Source organism: Theobroma umbraticum, unplaced genomic scaffold (assembly GCF_002168275.2).
Source record: "Theobroma umbraticum cultivar Fairchild unplaced genomic scaffold, ASM216827v3 scaffold_86.0, whole genome shotgun sequence".
NCBI classification, from domain to species: Eukaryota; Viridiplantae; Streptophyta; class Magnoliopsida; order Malvales; family Malvaceae; genus Theobroma; species Theobroma umbraticum.
This window is the reverse complement of record NW_018397263.1, coordinates 651898-667610: the sequence shown is the minus strand read 5'-3', so window position 1 is coordinate 667610 and position 15713 is coordinate 651898. Positions and strand designations below refer to the sequence as shown.

The following is a 15713-nucleotide window of genomic DNA, read 5'->3' as shown; positions in this document are numbered from 1 at the left end:
GAAGTAAAATAGTTTAAATTTTTTTTAATATATAAGCCATGTCTTTTAATGCCTCTATCACTTTATTTGTGCTTGTCTAGCTTGCAATTACTGAAAAAACCGACCTCATAAATTGCATATTCTTAATGACAAAAACCAAAAAAAAAAAATACTGATTTAGTTGGAGTAAACTACTTATCATGTCCCCATCCAGCCGGTGCCTCCTGAGTTAAAAAGGTCAAGGTGTTTTTTCAGGGCTCCCAGGGATCCCTGGAACCAGGATGTTACTGCTAAATGGTAAAATCAAGAGGCAGAAAACTCTGGTTTTGGGGTATTTTTTGTAGTTTGAGGAAGGCAGGGTGCAGTTCCATAGCTTCCATTTCCAGGAATCACAGTTTAATTATAAAGAGTTTCTTGTTTCCCAAGATCTAACTCATTCTTACACATTAATATACTGGAGGATTGATTGCCTACAAGAGCTAACAGATTACAGAAATTTGAAATGTGGCTTACCAATCAGCTTCTTTTGAGAAACAGGTTGTTTCTTAATCATCGTGCTGAATGAGATTCCACGTAGGAATATGATGAGCTCGTAAATCGATATATATTTTTGGAATGGAAAGTCCGCTGGTCAGCTAGCGCGCTGGCTGGCTGGTGGGAGAGGAGTTTCCTCTATCGCTACTGAGATCGTTGTATTCCATTTCAATCCCATCGATGCAGAATGAATTATTGTTGACACTTGGCTCAGAGCTAGCATTGCTGCTTGTGGCAAGAGGAGAATCAGAAACACTTACAGTCCTGCTCTTCGTGGATCCTGATCTCACACTATATATGGAGGAAGCTGGAACATTTGTCATAAGAGGACGCTGGTTACCTGAAATACTTCGCCTGATATCCTGCACAAGAAAAGATCCGGAAATTACTAATGATAGTTAAATACCAAACAAGAACAGTACTCGATTATTAGAGCATGCCACAGTGAGGGAGTATCAACAAGCTTCTAGGTATGATTCATAAAGTTGACAGAATGAGGCAATGTAAAGAAAGAGATGTATACCATGTGTCTCAGAGCCATATCCAGAGACTTCTTTGAGAGTGTTCTCCCAAAGCCTGAGCTGTCAAGGGAAGCAGATAATTTTGCAGTAGGGTTATTACGAGGATTGTCATCTTGTTTTGGGGGTACCAGTTTCCTCATATTTACCACTCTCTCAACCATTTTTGTTCCTATTACTACTGGACTGTCATTGTCACTACCATTGGTATCTGCTCTACGAGCAGAACGAATGGAGCTCCCATTACCACAGACACTGCCACTTGATGCCCTACTTCTAGCAGGAGAGCAGGACTGACGTCTTGGTCTTCCATTAGAACTGGCCTCAACAGAAGCTGACCTGGTGCCACCCGCTGCTGGCCTCCCCCGTGAGGCTGAAGCTGGTCTTTCTGGCAATGATGTTCTTAAATTTGGTGGGGTATCAAGTGAAAAACCAGGCATCTCAGACGGTTTCCAAGGCCTAGACTTTACTGTTGGAGATGTGCCTCGCGATGGTACTGAATTTTTCGATGTAGTGGGAGCTGATTTTGTTACAGAAGATGTAGCGGCGGCTGATTTCATAACTGAAGAAGTAAGGGGAGCTGATTTTGGTACTGAAGAAGTTGTGGGAGCTGATCTCGTTACTGAAGATGATCGACCAGTAGGTGCAGATGCAATAGGAGTACTAGATGAGGTAGCTGGTCGACGGGTTGGTGTAGCTGATCTTGACATTGACTTGGAAGCTGGCAATGAGGGTCTAGCAGTTGGTGTGGAAGAACGTGCTGCGGATCTAGTTGGAGTTGAGGATCTTGCTGTAGAAGCAGCAGGTTTTGCGGAAGGCAAGGTGGCTCGTGATGTAGGTGTAGAAGATCTCGTAGGCTTGGTTGCTGTGGGTAGAGTGGGCCGGCCAGTAGGTGTTGCAGGTCTACTAGCAGATTTCGGACCCCCTGAAGATGATGGCCTTTTATTAAGAGTTGTGGAAGAGTTTAGTCCGGCTGACAAAGTTTGTTGCTTTGGTGCTAAAGTACTCTTTGAAGCAGGTTCCTCCGGGACATTTGCCAGCTGAAACCCCAAGGCAAAATAAATTTGCAAGATATGACAATGGGGAAGCAACAAAAATCTCTAACAACCACAGAGCAAATATTTTCAGCAAACTGTCATAACTTGACAACTGGAAAAAGCTGAAACAACACATGCCAAAGGGATCTAATGCTCCCAGTATAACATGATTGAAACTGAAATCTCTATTAGAACTTTAGTTTGGCAATCTGCATAGGCTGATCACAGCAGAAGAAAAGGGTAGAAAGCATCCAGAACTCAAATCACATAAGAGTTCTTACCCTTGTTTTCAGAGCAGTAGGGCGAGCATTAGACATCCCAATCTGGCTCATTAGAGTCTTCTGTGGCTCCATCTCCAAAGAGGGAAATAGTGGTGTACCAGGTGGAGTAAGAAGCCTGAAGGCAGAAGATATCTCCCGTCAATACAGAGCAAAGAAACAATTTTAGTGTTGAATCACATGATTATGATCGATCTGAATTCAATGTGTAACAATCAGGAAATGTCAATTATCACTCAGGTATGCATCACTGTTGTTTTGCTGTCAAAGCAACAAATAATTACTCAGTTTTGAAAAAAAACATAAGCTTTTCCATTTTTGGAAAAAAAGTAAGAGCTTTAACAAATCATATGCTAACGGTGATAGCAGCCAAAACAAAGGTTATCTAAATGCAAGTATAGAAAGAAAAATCCCATTTAGAACTATTAGTGACAACATCCTACAAATGGCACAAAATTATATTGAGAGAAAGGTAGCAGAGGGACCCTCAGAATTATTAATATTGCTGAAGCAGCAAACCTAATAGAAGCATTATGCCATATCCTTCAACTAAAAAATCCAGCCATTGGCTTTTTGAGACAAATACCATATCCAAACTTTGAACTCTTAAAAGTTTTCATCTGATATATGACTGATCGGAACACTCTAAAAAAAAATGCAAGTAATAAATTTTAATTCTTCATTTAAAACAAAATGCCCAAATGCAAATTTTGCAAAAAGCAAGTGAAGCCTTTCTTTTAAAAGATTTGAAATGATGTCTAGTTCTTCTCTTTATGGCTTAATTGGTACCCACACCTCTCCCTCTTAAAAGGGAAGCTTTAAGATCAAATCATTGCTACTTATGCTACTAAAACCTTAAACTAAAAAGTTGCTCACACAAACTTCATCCTTTTTTAGTTTGCTCACACAACCATCATCCTTTCTTCATTTAAAAAACTGAAAAAGGGAAATTTGTTAAACACGTAGATTCCATTGACCAAAACTCAGAGCTCCTTACTTATAGTAAACTATAAACAACCAAAACAGAGATCGATCTTAAATTCTCAAGCTAAAAAAGAAAAGGAAAAATACAATTAGAAATCAATGGATCGCTGAATCCTGTTAAAAAAATAAATCAACAAAAACACAGAGAAAGAGGTGGAGATATCTTCAGCATTTACCAATCATAATCTGACTTTTCATTCTCCGAATTCAAAAAATTATCAGCTGCAGTCTTCCGTACCGGCACAGCCGGTACAATCTTCGATATCGGAGAGCCGCCGCCGCCGCCGTTTCCGTTGACGTTGATGTTCGATCCTGCACAAACAATCAGTTAAGAAGCTTCCATCTTCCACAAGGAAGAACCTTAAGAGAAAAAAAAACGAAAGTCCGTAACGTTTTTACCTAGAGGAGCATTGAGTTGTTCCGAGTTGTGAAGCGAGAGAAGATTGTTGTTCTTCTCTTTCTCTTTCTCTCGTCTCCGCATTTCCAGGAACAAAGCCAGCTCCTCGTCTCTCTCTTTCATCACCATTTCCGATCTCCAAAAACCGATCAAAGCACACCAAAATCTACCTCTTTCAGATCCCAAATCAAGCTTTCAAAGCCACAAAAATGGAACCAAAAATCCAAATAAAAAAAAAGAAAAAAAAACAAAGGTTGGTGCAACGAAGCTGGAGGATCTTATTAGTTATGACAACATCATTTCCGTGTAAAAGAGGGAAATATTCAATCTTTCACAGAACAGAATTTTTTTTTCTCTTTTTTTATTTGAATTAAATATGATTTTTTTGAATGATCTGACAGGGAACAGGTGTGAGTGTTAGTTCAGACGAAATTTGAAAAAAACTGAGGGAAGAAGGGACGGAACGAAGCATTACTACCGGGGTGTCGCTCTTGCAGGTGTTTATATCATTAAGTCATTATCACTAGGATAATCACCAAAATGCCATTTATCATGGAGGGCCCCTTTGGATATTGATGTAATATATTTAATAGTAATAATTGAAACTCATTTTTCTTTATTAATTTTGATTAATTATTTCGATTTAAATAGGATATTTTTTATATATATTTTTAAAAAAATGTATTATTGATGAGCAATTTTTTAATTAATATTTTTATGAATAAGTTGAATTATTACATTTAACATGTTTGATCGATGTGAATAATTAATATTTTATTAAATAAATTAAATTTTATATGACACAATAAATTGTTTAAATACAATTAATCTGATTAAATGAGTATTATAAACGGATTAAATGTATCATATTATATGAATTAATATACTAATGTGGTTAATTAAATAAGTTAATCTATTTAAAACACGAGACATTGAATACAAAATTATTGGATCTTATTAAAATGTCGCGAGAAAAATAGTTTCAATTGAGGTAATGAGTGATGAGTAATGAGTGGCAATTTCGTAGTTAGATTGTAAAACCATGTCTACTTACAGAACAGTTTTGAAGAAAACATTCCTGAGGGCAGCGCATGGCGGACGATTGACTTTTCAACATATAAGCTAAAATCCGCCGCGACGCACCGGATCCTTCCCTTTGAAGTTTCAATTCAAAAGCTCGGGTCGGGCATTCAAAAGCTGAGATTTAAACGAGGGCTGTAGGATTTCTCGAGATGAACGATCGTCTTTCCTACGGCCCTGATTTAATGAAGAGAGGGGTTTTTAAACCCTGAAACACAGGACAATGGGCCTCGTGAATCGAGCGGTTTAAACTCGGCGCCTGCATGCATTTTTATTTCTGGGCCCCAATCAGTCCATCCCAGAAAAAAAAAAAGAAAAACATTTTGATTGCCATTTTTTGGAAATTTGGAAAGAGACAAAATGCTTGTTCATTTTTTAAATATTTAATTATTCACCGTTTCCCATATTTCCTGTTAAATAATGATATAATATTTAAAAACATTTAAATTTAAATTTATTTTTTATTACATTTAATAAAATTTTTATAATTTTATATTCAATTCAATAATTAAAATATAATTTATTATTTTATGTGATAAAAAATTAACATGATTATAATATTAATCTGAAATGTTAATTTATAATAATAAATAATAATATAATTACGTGATATTTTTATAATTTATATTATCATTCAATTTTTTATATTTAATACTTTAATAAACACTGTAATCTAATACTAGTAGGTAGTAGGCTAATACTTAAAAGATGAATTAAAAGGGAGGTAAGTTCAACAAACGACAATGCTACTATGATTTCAAGCTAGAAACCTAAATGCTGATGCTACTAACATTGCATTTGGGGTCCTACTAGAGTTGGCAGGCTTCATCTACTGAGTCTCCAGGGGAACAGTATCATAAGGAAAGAAAAAACAGAAGCAGAAGACCTTATTTTGAGCCGCAATTAAAGAGCAAAATTGATGATAACTGATGTTGAAACGAAGCATTTGCTTTGTCCCTATCTATCACTTGGATTTGATATTCATGTTTACTCATATAATACGACACAATGAAGATACATGAACACGAAATTAAATCTTTTTATCAGTATTTAATAGAAATATCATTTAACAATTTTAGACATGACACAATACAACATCCATCGTGTTTGAATTCATGATAATTGTTTAGACACGACACGATTAAGACATATAAACACGAAATCCCCTACTGATCACATGGACAAAATACCCTAATCAAATGATCTCAAGATGAAATTTAGAGCTGCAGAAAGCAATAGAGGGTAACTGGGGAATGAGCCAATTTGGCGGTCTCAAATCCTTTTGAGTCCCACATCTGTTTTCTTTCCCCATGTCATTTCAGGCCCCATCGTAAGAGATTCATAATTCATCTCATCTCCTTCCTTGTTTCCTTTGTAATGAATTTACACAAAGCTTAGCTGCACATGGGTCACGTGCCTTACACTCTTTTTTTGATTGATTTTTTCTGGAGTCTAGAGTTTTCCATGATTGAATGGTCGGTGTCAGAGGATTGCAGGTGAAAGGATGTTCATGAATGCAAAGCACATTCATACAAGCTTTGACAAATTAATCCCATCTGGGCCAGGGTCACACATGAACTTAAATCCTACCTATATCTTGTCCTAAGGATGAAGGTTTTGTCTATATTAATCAAGCTTAGAAAAAGTACCGCAAATCAAGATGATATGCTGGTTGAAGAGATTTACTGAATCAAACAATATCATTACCAAGATATTCTTAATTAAAGGCATTAAAATGGGTCAAGCCTACCTAATCCGCCATGGCCATAGAATTTGGATCCTTCAGGTTGCCTAGCCCAAGCCTGTCTTTGGGCCGATAGAACCATGATTCAACCTCAAAGCAACAAAATTTTTGATTAACATGCGGCCATCTATCAAAAGGGGAACAAAAGAAATTAAGGCAATGCCTCCAAAAGCCAGCATTTCAAGAAGCGGATAGAAGTATGATGTAGCTGCAAATATAAAGCATGGTGTTATCTCCCATGTGTAATGTGCAAGACTTGCATGAAGATGCCATTAGTGAACAGTAAAAGCAACCCGGACTGTGAAGAACGGAATCATTCTAATAATACTATTGGCAAAGAATGTTCTGTAACAGGAAAAATAATTCCAATTTAAGAGCCTAAATAGCAGGCCAGCAAGCACATGAGATGCAGAGAATGTACAATTAAAACATTTGATCAAATGGCAAACTGAATTGCAATCAAGCATCATCAGCATCACTTCCACCAACCATAGCTTCCTGACTCACCAAGTAATTGCTTCCATCAGGGCCCAACACCTTAAACCTGCTCCACGGTTAAATAGACATTTGAGAACACTGAAATATTACATGCAACCAAAAGAAACAGTGATATGGCACCTCTCAAGAATGAATTTTCCCTCTTTGTACTTCTGTGTCTTCTCATGTGCAGCCTCCTACAATCAGTCACACTGTTAGGAAAAGGAGATAAGTTCTAAGAAATTAAATTAACTCATGCAACTAAGCCTTGTAAAGAAATCAAACCAGCAAAAACTCAATTTCAAAACTACTTCTTACGTATTTCCATCCCACGATCGAGCCACACCCAACACAGAATATATCAACAACAGTGTGCATCCCAGTCATCATCAAGCGCTCTTCTTTCTCTCCTACTGTGATATTCACACTGTTATGCATTAAGAAAGAAAATATGTTATTTGAACCATTCATATCTGCAGAGTGCACATGACATAAGTAATGGAGCATGCCCCTAGACTCTCAATTCTATCGCAAAAAAATAGTCATTTTGCATTCGCCTATCCTGTGATTTTTCTTACACAATTAGTGTACTTCATTTATAATTTAGAATATGCAGAAAGAGGGGAACAAATGGAAAGGGAACGACTGATTGATTGATTCTGGCCGTCTGTTTTCCTTTGGCTTGTTCTAGAATAGAGGGTAGTTGATTGGTTTAGATTGTTGACTTCTTAATTGCTTCTTTAGTAGAAATAAGACAGAACTCATTCATTTCTTTTTTGCAAATAAATAAAAAGGAAGGAAAAGGGCATACCATACCACAAAAAACACCTTACAAATGCATAGCTTTCAATTCAACGATTGCAATAAGAGACCATGTATAATAATATTAGTAGAAAAACACGTATGCGCATAACTTTTGAATAGAAAAGAATATTTCTAGGCAACGCTCTATGGAGACAAAAACTGGCTTTAAAAAGTACACGATGTGGAAATACTTACACCCTATCAAAGAGATAAGCCTTTCCATGCCTGCAGTGGAAAGACTGAAACACAAGGTAAAGGCTGGGTTAGTATATCTCTGCGTTGCTGAACAATACCTAAAATAACAGAAGTCAATGAAAAACTTGGCTATGATGAAGAGATAGGTAAGGCAGAGAATCCATTTCAATAAGAGAAAGGAAGGGTCTATTGACAATCTCCCCCAACTGTCATATCCTTTTTTCCATCGATCAAGCAACAAAATGGCTTGATAAAAATCAGAAACAAATGTATGTTCATGTATGATGATAGTTAAGTATATTCTATGGACATTTGAAACAAGTCAGACTGTATCTAAAATAAAATCAAGTTAATAGTCAGCAAAAAAAGGATGAGGTGATTCTAAAACAAATAAAAATCTAAAATGAAGCATGATAGACTGATGTATGACCTGCTCATTCTCCTTCTTCCCTTTGTCTCGAATTTTTTATGTTCAAATTTACAACACCGCACAAAATGTTAGATGTAACATCGAATGAACTCCAATTCAATCAGCCAAGTTGCTATTTAAGAACTACTCCGTAATCAAAAAGAGAAATGGAGTTGCATACGAGAAAGTTACTTTCTAGCACCAATTTAAAAGCCCCATAAAATCAAAAGAGCTTGCTAAGAACAGTCACCGTCATTAAGACAGACGTGACCCTCCTTAGACTTCCTCCCATCAAAACGACCCCATCCATCAAAGTTCTAAGCAAATATTTATTCCATAGCAACACCCATAATTGCAAAACGAAAAGAAATCACATTGAATGCTATGTGGGCAATCTTTGGGCGTATTTCTCTCATGAAAAATCATCAAAGAGAAACAGCATGAGGCATTGCATCCCCTAGGAAAAACTTCAACGACCATAAATTACAGAGCCATCAACCTGTTTCATTTTTAAATTCTTAACATGAAAAATACAGCTATGATGCAGCCTGATATGATTGTTCAAATCATTTTCACTAGTTTTTGGGTTCATTTGTCACAGATTTATCAATTCCCATATCCCAAAAGAACCTCCCAAGGAACCCCGGATCAAAGTAACCCCATAGTGAACTAATGCATTCACAAAAAGCAGAACAAAGGATTTTACAAACAATCTACAAAAAAGAGGACCTTAGAGATAATGTCATCGAGGAGAGCAAGATGGGTTTGGCAGTGCTTGCAGCTATAAACGCTTCCGTCGAGAGTGATCACGAATAGCCTTCCCATTCTGTTTTCTTTCTACTTAACCTTCCAAAAACAAAAAAAAAAACCCACAAAAAAAAAGCAAATAAATAACTGAGAAAAAAAGAAAAAAAAAAGGTTGATGGAAAATGGATCGAGAAAGAAACCAAAGATGAAGGGAAAAGTAATGGCGGACGTGGTGCGTTGGAAAGCGTTTGGGCGCTGATTGTCAGTTTGTCACACAGAGCAAAAGAGAACTCTTAATCGTGACATTTGATCCAATGGTGCACCGGTTTGCCCTTTATATATACACATACAAACACATTCCCGCAAAATGATGGATGGTTAAGCGTAAGTACAATCTACTAATATCTGATATCTTAAATTCAAAAAAGGGTCCATTTCAATTAATAATTTCAATTTTGAACTCAAAAGTCTTATTGTGACAGTAACTTTACTTATAATTAATTAATTTTACAGTTATCTAAATTTTTTTAGTATATATTTCAAATACTTTATTTAAATTTAAGTAGTTTTCATCATGTGTAACACTTTTATGTGACTTGAATTATTAATTATTTCATTTCTTATCAAATGGTAAAGTCATGATGATAAAATTATTATTCAAAATCTTGAAACCATAATCGATATCCAGTTATTTATTATTTTAAAATTTTCACATGATATTTGATTTTTTCATTTACTTTATGTCAAAATTTTAAATATTTAAAATTCAAACAATATATGTTCACACATCATGAAATTATAATAATCGTAAAATATTTCTTCAATACTAGAAAAGCTTGCATGACGCATACTTAAGTGAAATGGTAATAGATTTACTATTCGAATCTTATCGCATGACTCGATATCCAATTATCCGTTAATTCAAAACATCGTCCCTCGAAAAATAGCATGGTGCAATTTTTACTTCATTTAAATGCAGGGGAATTATGGCATTATTGATAAAAAATCATAGCAAAGCAAATCACTACATAATAAGATTCTCAAATGAAAATACTTTTTATTTAACCTAGATCATCATCCAGAGCTTCATATGACCTGTCTTCTTCACCAAACTATGAATGAGTTGTGGCTAAAAACAAAACATGATTGAACATGGCATCCCACAGTTGGACTTTAGCACTTAAGCAAGCCTCTCATCATCTTAGTCTCTGCTGAATCTTAAGAGATTAAGCTTATAAATCTAAATCCTTCAACTCCAATTTGCATGTGATATTGTCCACTGTTAAACAAGAATAAATGATGAAGGTAAAATAGCAAAGAGATCACCTAATGCAAAAAATTGCATGGAAACACTTGTAAAACTGTCCATGAAAAAATTGTGGCTCAGAAGCAATTAGGAGGAAGAAACTCTGTGTTGAGGAGCTTTTCTCTCGACACTGCCTACTCTATGCGGAGGCCACAGAATGTGGACGACCCTTCCATTAACCAAACCCAAAGGAACCTGCAAAAGATAGCTCATTCAAGTTTAAGCTCATAGCAATGGACATATAAAAAGTCAACAAAGTGATCTTCACTGCATTTTATTTAGTTACAAGATAAAAGAAATCATTCTTGAAAGAAACTTCACAAGGAAAAAGTTTCAACAACAAGATATTATCAAAAGAATTAGGAGAAACAAAAAGATTGAATTACGATGAACTTCGAGCTATCTAATCATGGTGGAGCAACTTACAGGGCCAAAAGACCTCGAGTCCATGCTTGAAGCTGAATTGTCTCCCTCAACCCAACAATGTCCTTCTGGAACCTTCACCACATCGTAATGAGTCCCAACCCAATCACCTGGTAAGCCAATAATTCTCTTTACATGTTTCTCCTTGTGATCATACGGAGAGCTGCAAAAAGGTTGCAGCCAAAGCGATATCAGATTTCAGTAATAAAACCATTTATGAACAGTACTGAGCATTTAAAAGATGAGTCTCGTTTAAATTGATTGAGGAGACGGGATTGCATGTAGGAACATGAAATCCAAGTTTTGTCGAAATCCTTCTGGAGCAACAAAAGAAATTGCTCGACTACTTAATCTCTCTCCCTCTAAAGTCATCAAAATGTGATTATTACTCTATCAACATCTCTAGTGTCTCCGTGATTTTCTGGTTTAATGAGAAGAAGTCCATGAGACAACATACTAGAGTTTGGTTCCATAATGAACAAGAGTTTGATGGTAGCTTTCTTTGGTTAAGTAGAAAACTTTATTCCTAACTCAACAGTGATGAAACACAATATTGGCACGCAGAAGTCAAGAATGAGAAACCAACCCCAAATCTTGCTTCATTTATGAGGTGCCTGCATTGGGCTTAACCCGTAATTCAGACAGTGTACGAGCAAAATCAACACAAACAATTACCTGAAAACTACCACGTCGCCATGTGAAAATTTGTATTTTTGGAGGCAAAATTTCTCCACCAGAACATAGTCATCTGCAGCCAAAGATATGATTACTAGCTACTGAAAGAATCAACAGTGATGCAAAACAATTCTTTCAACTCTCTCAAAGTATTACCACTCAATGAACCAAGCAAGGTATTGGTTTTGGGATTAAACGTGGGAGACATTGAGCCACCCCGGACTGACACTATACTGGCAAATCGATCTGAAACTGTAAGCGAGACAAGCCCAACCGTGAAACATTTCTTTGCAACATTCCATAAAACACTAGGGGTTCCCATGTCCACGTTTCCGACAACAGATGCATGTCAGGTGAAAAATGGAACCATCTGCATTCACAACTGACAATCAAAACCAAGAAAAACTTCAATATTTTCCTCTAGATTAGCTATAAAAGTTAAATCCCAATCAATGTTCACTAAGTAACACAATGTAAAAACTTCACAAACCATGCAATTTCGAGAATCAAAAAGACATACAACATCTGGGTATCTCAGAAACTCCCTGAAATTGAGACTGACGACATGAGCAAAACAATTAAACAACGAAACACACACAATCAGGCCATCCGCCATGAATTCCAAGCAACAACACCGCCAATATTGGATTAGGCAAAAAATCGAACATCTTACTTGCTGTGGGAGCTGAATAAAGGGAAATTTATAAACGCAGTTACTAAGGTAAGAGCTTTAAGAAATCATGGAAGGAAGAACTCAGCTACCTGGAGAGCAAGAGAAGCAACGGGGTAAAAGGAAAGAGAGGCGCTAGAAAAGCTTCGGGATCTTTAGCTTATTTTGATTCTTATTGCTTGCGGTCGTCGCTCTGTAGCTCGGCAGTTGACGTCAAGAACTGCTAGTAGAGGAAAGTAATAGCCCCGTCAGCAAAAAAGCAGAGTCATATCGTCCATTTGGTCAAGTAAAAAAAGGCCAATTTGAGGTTGAGCAAAAATTAATTTAATATTCCATTTATTTCATTTGCAATAAAAAAATTATGATATAAAAGCTCGATTAATTAAGCTCTAACGATTTTGTTAAATTTGAATAAAATTATCTGATCGATGTTTAATTTTTTGTTTAATATTTTTTTTATAATTTTATATTACGTGTTTATAAAAATATAAAGTAAAATTGTCGAAAATGGTACCAAAAGAAAGATCAATTGGCAGACAAATAATCAAACTCAACTCAGTTGAATAAACTTAGTTACCCCAGTTCATGAAATCAAGTTTTTAATTCAATTATATAAAATTAAAAGGAAAATTCCTAGCAGAAGTTCTGTTTCTGCCTTAATCAGGCAAAGTAAGCTTTTGGGTGTAATTAATGTGGGCCTGGTCCAACTGCTTCCGTGCCCTTTGTTGCTGTTAAAGGATAAGATGATATGAACAGGGAACACCCTCTGACAAGCATTGTTCTTGTTCAATCAAGTTTCTTTTTTGGATAAATGGCAAAATCAAGAAATTTTCCAGTTTTGGCAGAGAATGGCATTGGCTAGCCTATGCTTCTGATGAAAAGTATCCCAGCTTAAACCTGACCGTATCTTCTATGTCTGGTTTGAAAGGAACAATAGCCTATCATGGGAGCCAAACTCGTTTAGCCCAAGAAAAAGCTGAGTGCTACTAAGGGATGGAAATGATTGTTTCTCTATGCCCTTTTGTTTATTCTGTCCATAATCAAAGCCTGCCTCTGTTCATTTTGATGAATAAATCTGCATTTTCAACATATATACTCGCAATTTTGGAGGGATTGGTTGGTGTGTGTCTTTGATAAACATAGAAGTAGAAGATTTGTTGTAACCAGACAATATGAGCTAGTAGCATTCTCAGCTGGAAACTGTCGGGAAAGTTATAAATTTTTTACAGCATAGAAGGCACATACAAATAGTACATCTAGCAAAATTCTACTCAAGCAAAGGAATCTTTTTAAGAGGTGAAGGTGTCAATGATGGTTGTGTGAAGAGGGTCACTCAAGTGGGTAGCCCAGTTGTTGAGAGGACCTTTGCCTGTTGCAGCAGCTTGGACTGCAAAGCCCAGGAAAGCAACCATGGCAAGGCGTGCATGCTTGATCTCAGCCAGTTGAAGGGTGGCTTTCTTCTCTGGGTCAGCGGCCAAGCCAAGAGGGTCAAAAAACTTTCCTCCGGGGTACAGCCTCTTCTCAGGGTCAAGCTCTGCGTTCCTTTGGAACTCAATGTATCCGATCAGCAAGACTTCGATCCAAATCAATGTTGAAATGTTGAATGGAAGTGGTTGGCCTAGGTAAGATGACCCCTCAACCAGCTCTACCTGAAATAAACAGACAGTTTCTGTTATTCCCTCTGAAAGCAACTTACATTGGCCATGCCGAGTTTCAAACTTGTAAATCTGCTCTAATTTACTAATTCCTGATCAGATAAATGTGCAGAATGACTTCCTCTCTCAAATCCAGAAGGATCAAGACAATAACTACATTTTACCCTGAAAAGGTTTCTCATCAAACAAGTTTCTATTCCCATATGCTACTGAGTTTCAAGATTCAACAATATTTCTAACAAATCCATCAACAAAAGGCATCGAAAATTAAGCTTGGCAGCCTTTCTACTATATCTTAAAGTTAATTAGTACTCAAAACAGATCATGTCTCAATCATGCGGCAAAAGGATGGTTTCTAAAAGCATTTCAGGGCAGCAGGTAATTAAACTAACCTTGCCAGCGTCTTGCCATGTAACTCCAGTGAGCCATTCAACAGTAAGCGCACCAAGAGTAGCCAACATGGCCCACCTCCCATGAATCAGCTCACACTCACGAAACCTCTGCAGACCAAACACCTCGCTGTAGGGCTGAAACGGTGTCGCCTTCACGTCTGAAACCTCTGTCCTGGTCCCAATGATGTCACCCGCCTCATTCTTTGACAGGTTCTGGTCCAAAGAATCCAGATCATATTGCAAGTACTCTGCAGGCTTCCCCAAGCCAAAAGGGTCGAACCCGTAGTCACCAACCAAGCTTCCGTCTAGCCAGTCGGGTGCTACAGCTCCCGGATACCATAGAGGGCGATCGGAGGTTCGTTTCGACACTTTCTTGGCAGCTTTCTTGCGGCCTAAGCCGAACCTGGCCACAACTCTCCCCGAGCTAGTGTAGACGTCAGGGAGGCGGGTGCCCATGAAGGATGATGTAGCGGCGGCAGCGGCGGTGGCAGCCATGGTTTAAGAGGAAGACTACCGGTGAAGTGATGGAAAGGGAAATGGGATATCGTTGAGAGTTTTTTGGAGTGTAACCTTTTGCCTAGTTTGTGTTATAATAAAGGAAAGTGCTTGATCAAGGTTTTCATGGTTCTATCCATGAAGGAAGATGGTGAGCGTCGGATGAAGAAGCGTATCCATCTGACGAATGAGGTAGTATAGGCCTTATCCCTGCCTTATCTGCTTGTGGGGTCTTAGAGATTTTGCCCGTGTTGCTCTTCCGCCGGGCTTGTGGAGCTGCTGTCTAACTGGCGAGTGGGCACTGTGTGTTTTTCGCTCTGATCTTTTTTGTGGCTGATGTTGCTTGGCGAAAAATCTCTTGGATCCTTGAAGATATTAAATAATGAAAATGTCCTTAAACAAATAAAATGTTCTCGTTTTGTTACCTATTTCGTAATTTTACGTTATATATTTTTCAAAATTTTTGAATTAACGTTTAATGTTTAAAATTTTAAAATTATAATTTTTAATTGATAATATAAAATTAAAACTGCTTTAATATTTGGAAGAACTTGTAAGGGTTCAATTTGTGTGCAAAATCTTGTAATTGATTAATTTTTGACATAATATTTGAAACGAAATTTTAAATCATTTAAAAAAATTTTTAAAATTTTTATTATATTTTAATTAAATATATATATTTATTTTATATCAAATATATATAATTAATCAATAATATTATTTATCATTTTATATACATAAATACATCAATATATCATATTCTTATTTATTATATCGTTGTATAAAAAAATATATAAAATTTATTAAAATAAAATATAAATATAAAAATTTAATTAAATATAACAAAATATTAAAAATTTATTTAAAATTTTTTAAATAATTTTAAAATATTATATCTTAATTCTTTACTTTCA

General features: G+C 36.4%; 4 protein-coding genes across 14 annotated transcripts; all 4 read right to left on the bottom strand.

Annotated features, from left to right (window-relative positions):
- Positions 1-298: 298 nt before the first annotated feature.
- Positions 299-4198, bottom strand: LOC110420330 (uncharacterized). The gene is made up of 5 exons (XM_021433605.2): positions 3730-4198; positions 3507-3642; positions 2350-2464; positions 1037-2071; positions 299-875 (listed from the first exon to the last, which is right to left on the bottom strand). The coding sequence occupies exons 1-5, from the start codon at positions 3854-3856 to the stop codon at positions 615-617; spliced, it is 1674 nt and encodes a 557-aa protein (XP_021289280.1). The 5' UTR covers positions 3857-4198; the 3' UTR covers positions 299-614.
- Positions 4199-5907: 1709 nt separating this feature from the next.
- LOC110420495 (protein yippee-like) lies at positions 5908-10080 on the bottom strand. 4 transcript variants are annotated; one of them, XM_021433834.1, is made up of 7 exons: positions 9413-10080; positions 9166-9282; positions 8028-8071; positions 7347-7455; positions 7170-7225; positions 7059-7095; positions 5908-6759 (listed from the first exon to the last, which is right to left on the bottom strand). In XM_021433834.1, the coding sequence occupies exons 2-7, from the start codon at positions 9259-9261 to the stop codon at positions 6703-6705; spliced, it is 399 nt and encodes a 132-aa protein (XP_021289509.1). In that variant the 5' UTR covers positions 9262-9282; positions 9413-10080; the 3' UTR covers positions 5908-6702. The 4 variants fall into 4 exon arrangements, with proteins under 4 accessions (XP_021289509.1, XP_021289508.1, XP_021289511.1 ...); XM_021433833.2 differs by having other exon boundaries at positions 5913-6759; positions 9384-10080; XM_021433836.2 differs by having other exon boundaries at positions 5916-6678; positions 9384-10080.
- Positions 10081-10217: 137 nt separating this feature from the next.
- LOC110420494 (Peptidase S24/S26A/S26B/S26C family protein) lies at positions 10218-12518 on the bottom strand. Of its 8 annotated transcripts, none has more exons than XM_021433827.2 (6): positions 12350-12518; positions 12078-12272; positions 11744-11969; positions 11588-11660; positions 10916-11075; positions 10218-10684 (listed from the first exon to the last, which is right to left on the bottom strand). In XM_021433827.2, the coding sequence occupies exons 3-6, from the start codon at positions 11907-11909 to the stop codon at positions 10577-10579; spliced, it is 507 nt and encodes a 168-aa protein (XP_021289502.1). In that variant the 5' UTR covers positions 11910-11969; positions 12078-12272; positions 12350-12518; the 3' UTR covers positions 10218-10576. The 8 variants fall into 8 exon arrangements, with proteins under 8 accessions (XP_021289502.1, XP_021289505.1, XP_021289507.1 ...); XM_021433830.2 differs by having other exon boundaries at positions 12078-12132; XM_021433832.2 differs by lacking the exon at positions 12078-12272 and having other exon boundaries at positions 11744-11957.
- Positions 12519-13410: 892 nt separating this feature from the next.
- On the bottom strand, positions 13411-15009 carry LHCB4.1 (light harvesting complex photosystem II). Its single transcript, XM_021433574.2, has 2 exons — positions 14305-15009; positions 13411-13906 (listed from the first exon to the last, which is right to left on the bottom strand). Exons 1-2 carry the CDS (start codon positions 14797-14799, stop codon positions 13547-13549), a joined length of 855 nt encoding a protein of 284 aa, XP_021289249.1. The 5' UTR covers positions 14800-15009; the 3' UTR covers positions 13411-13546.
- Between the last annotated feature and the right edge of the window lie 704 nt (positions 15010-15713).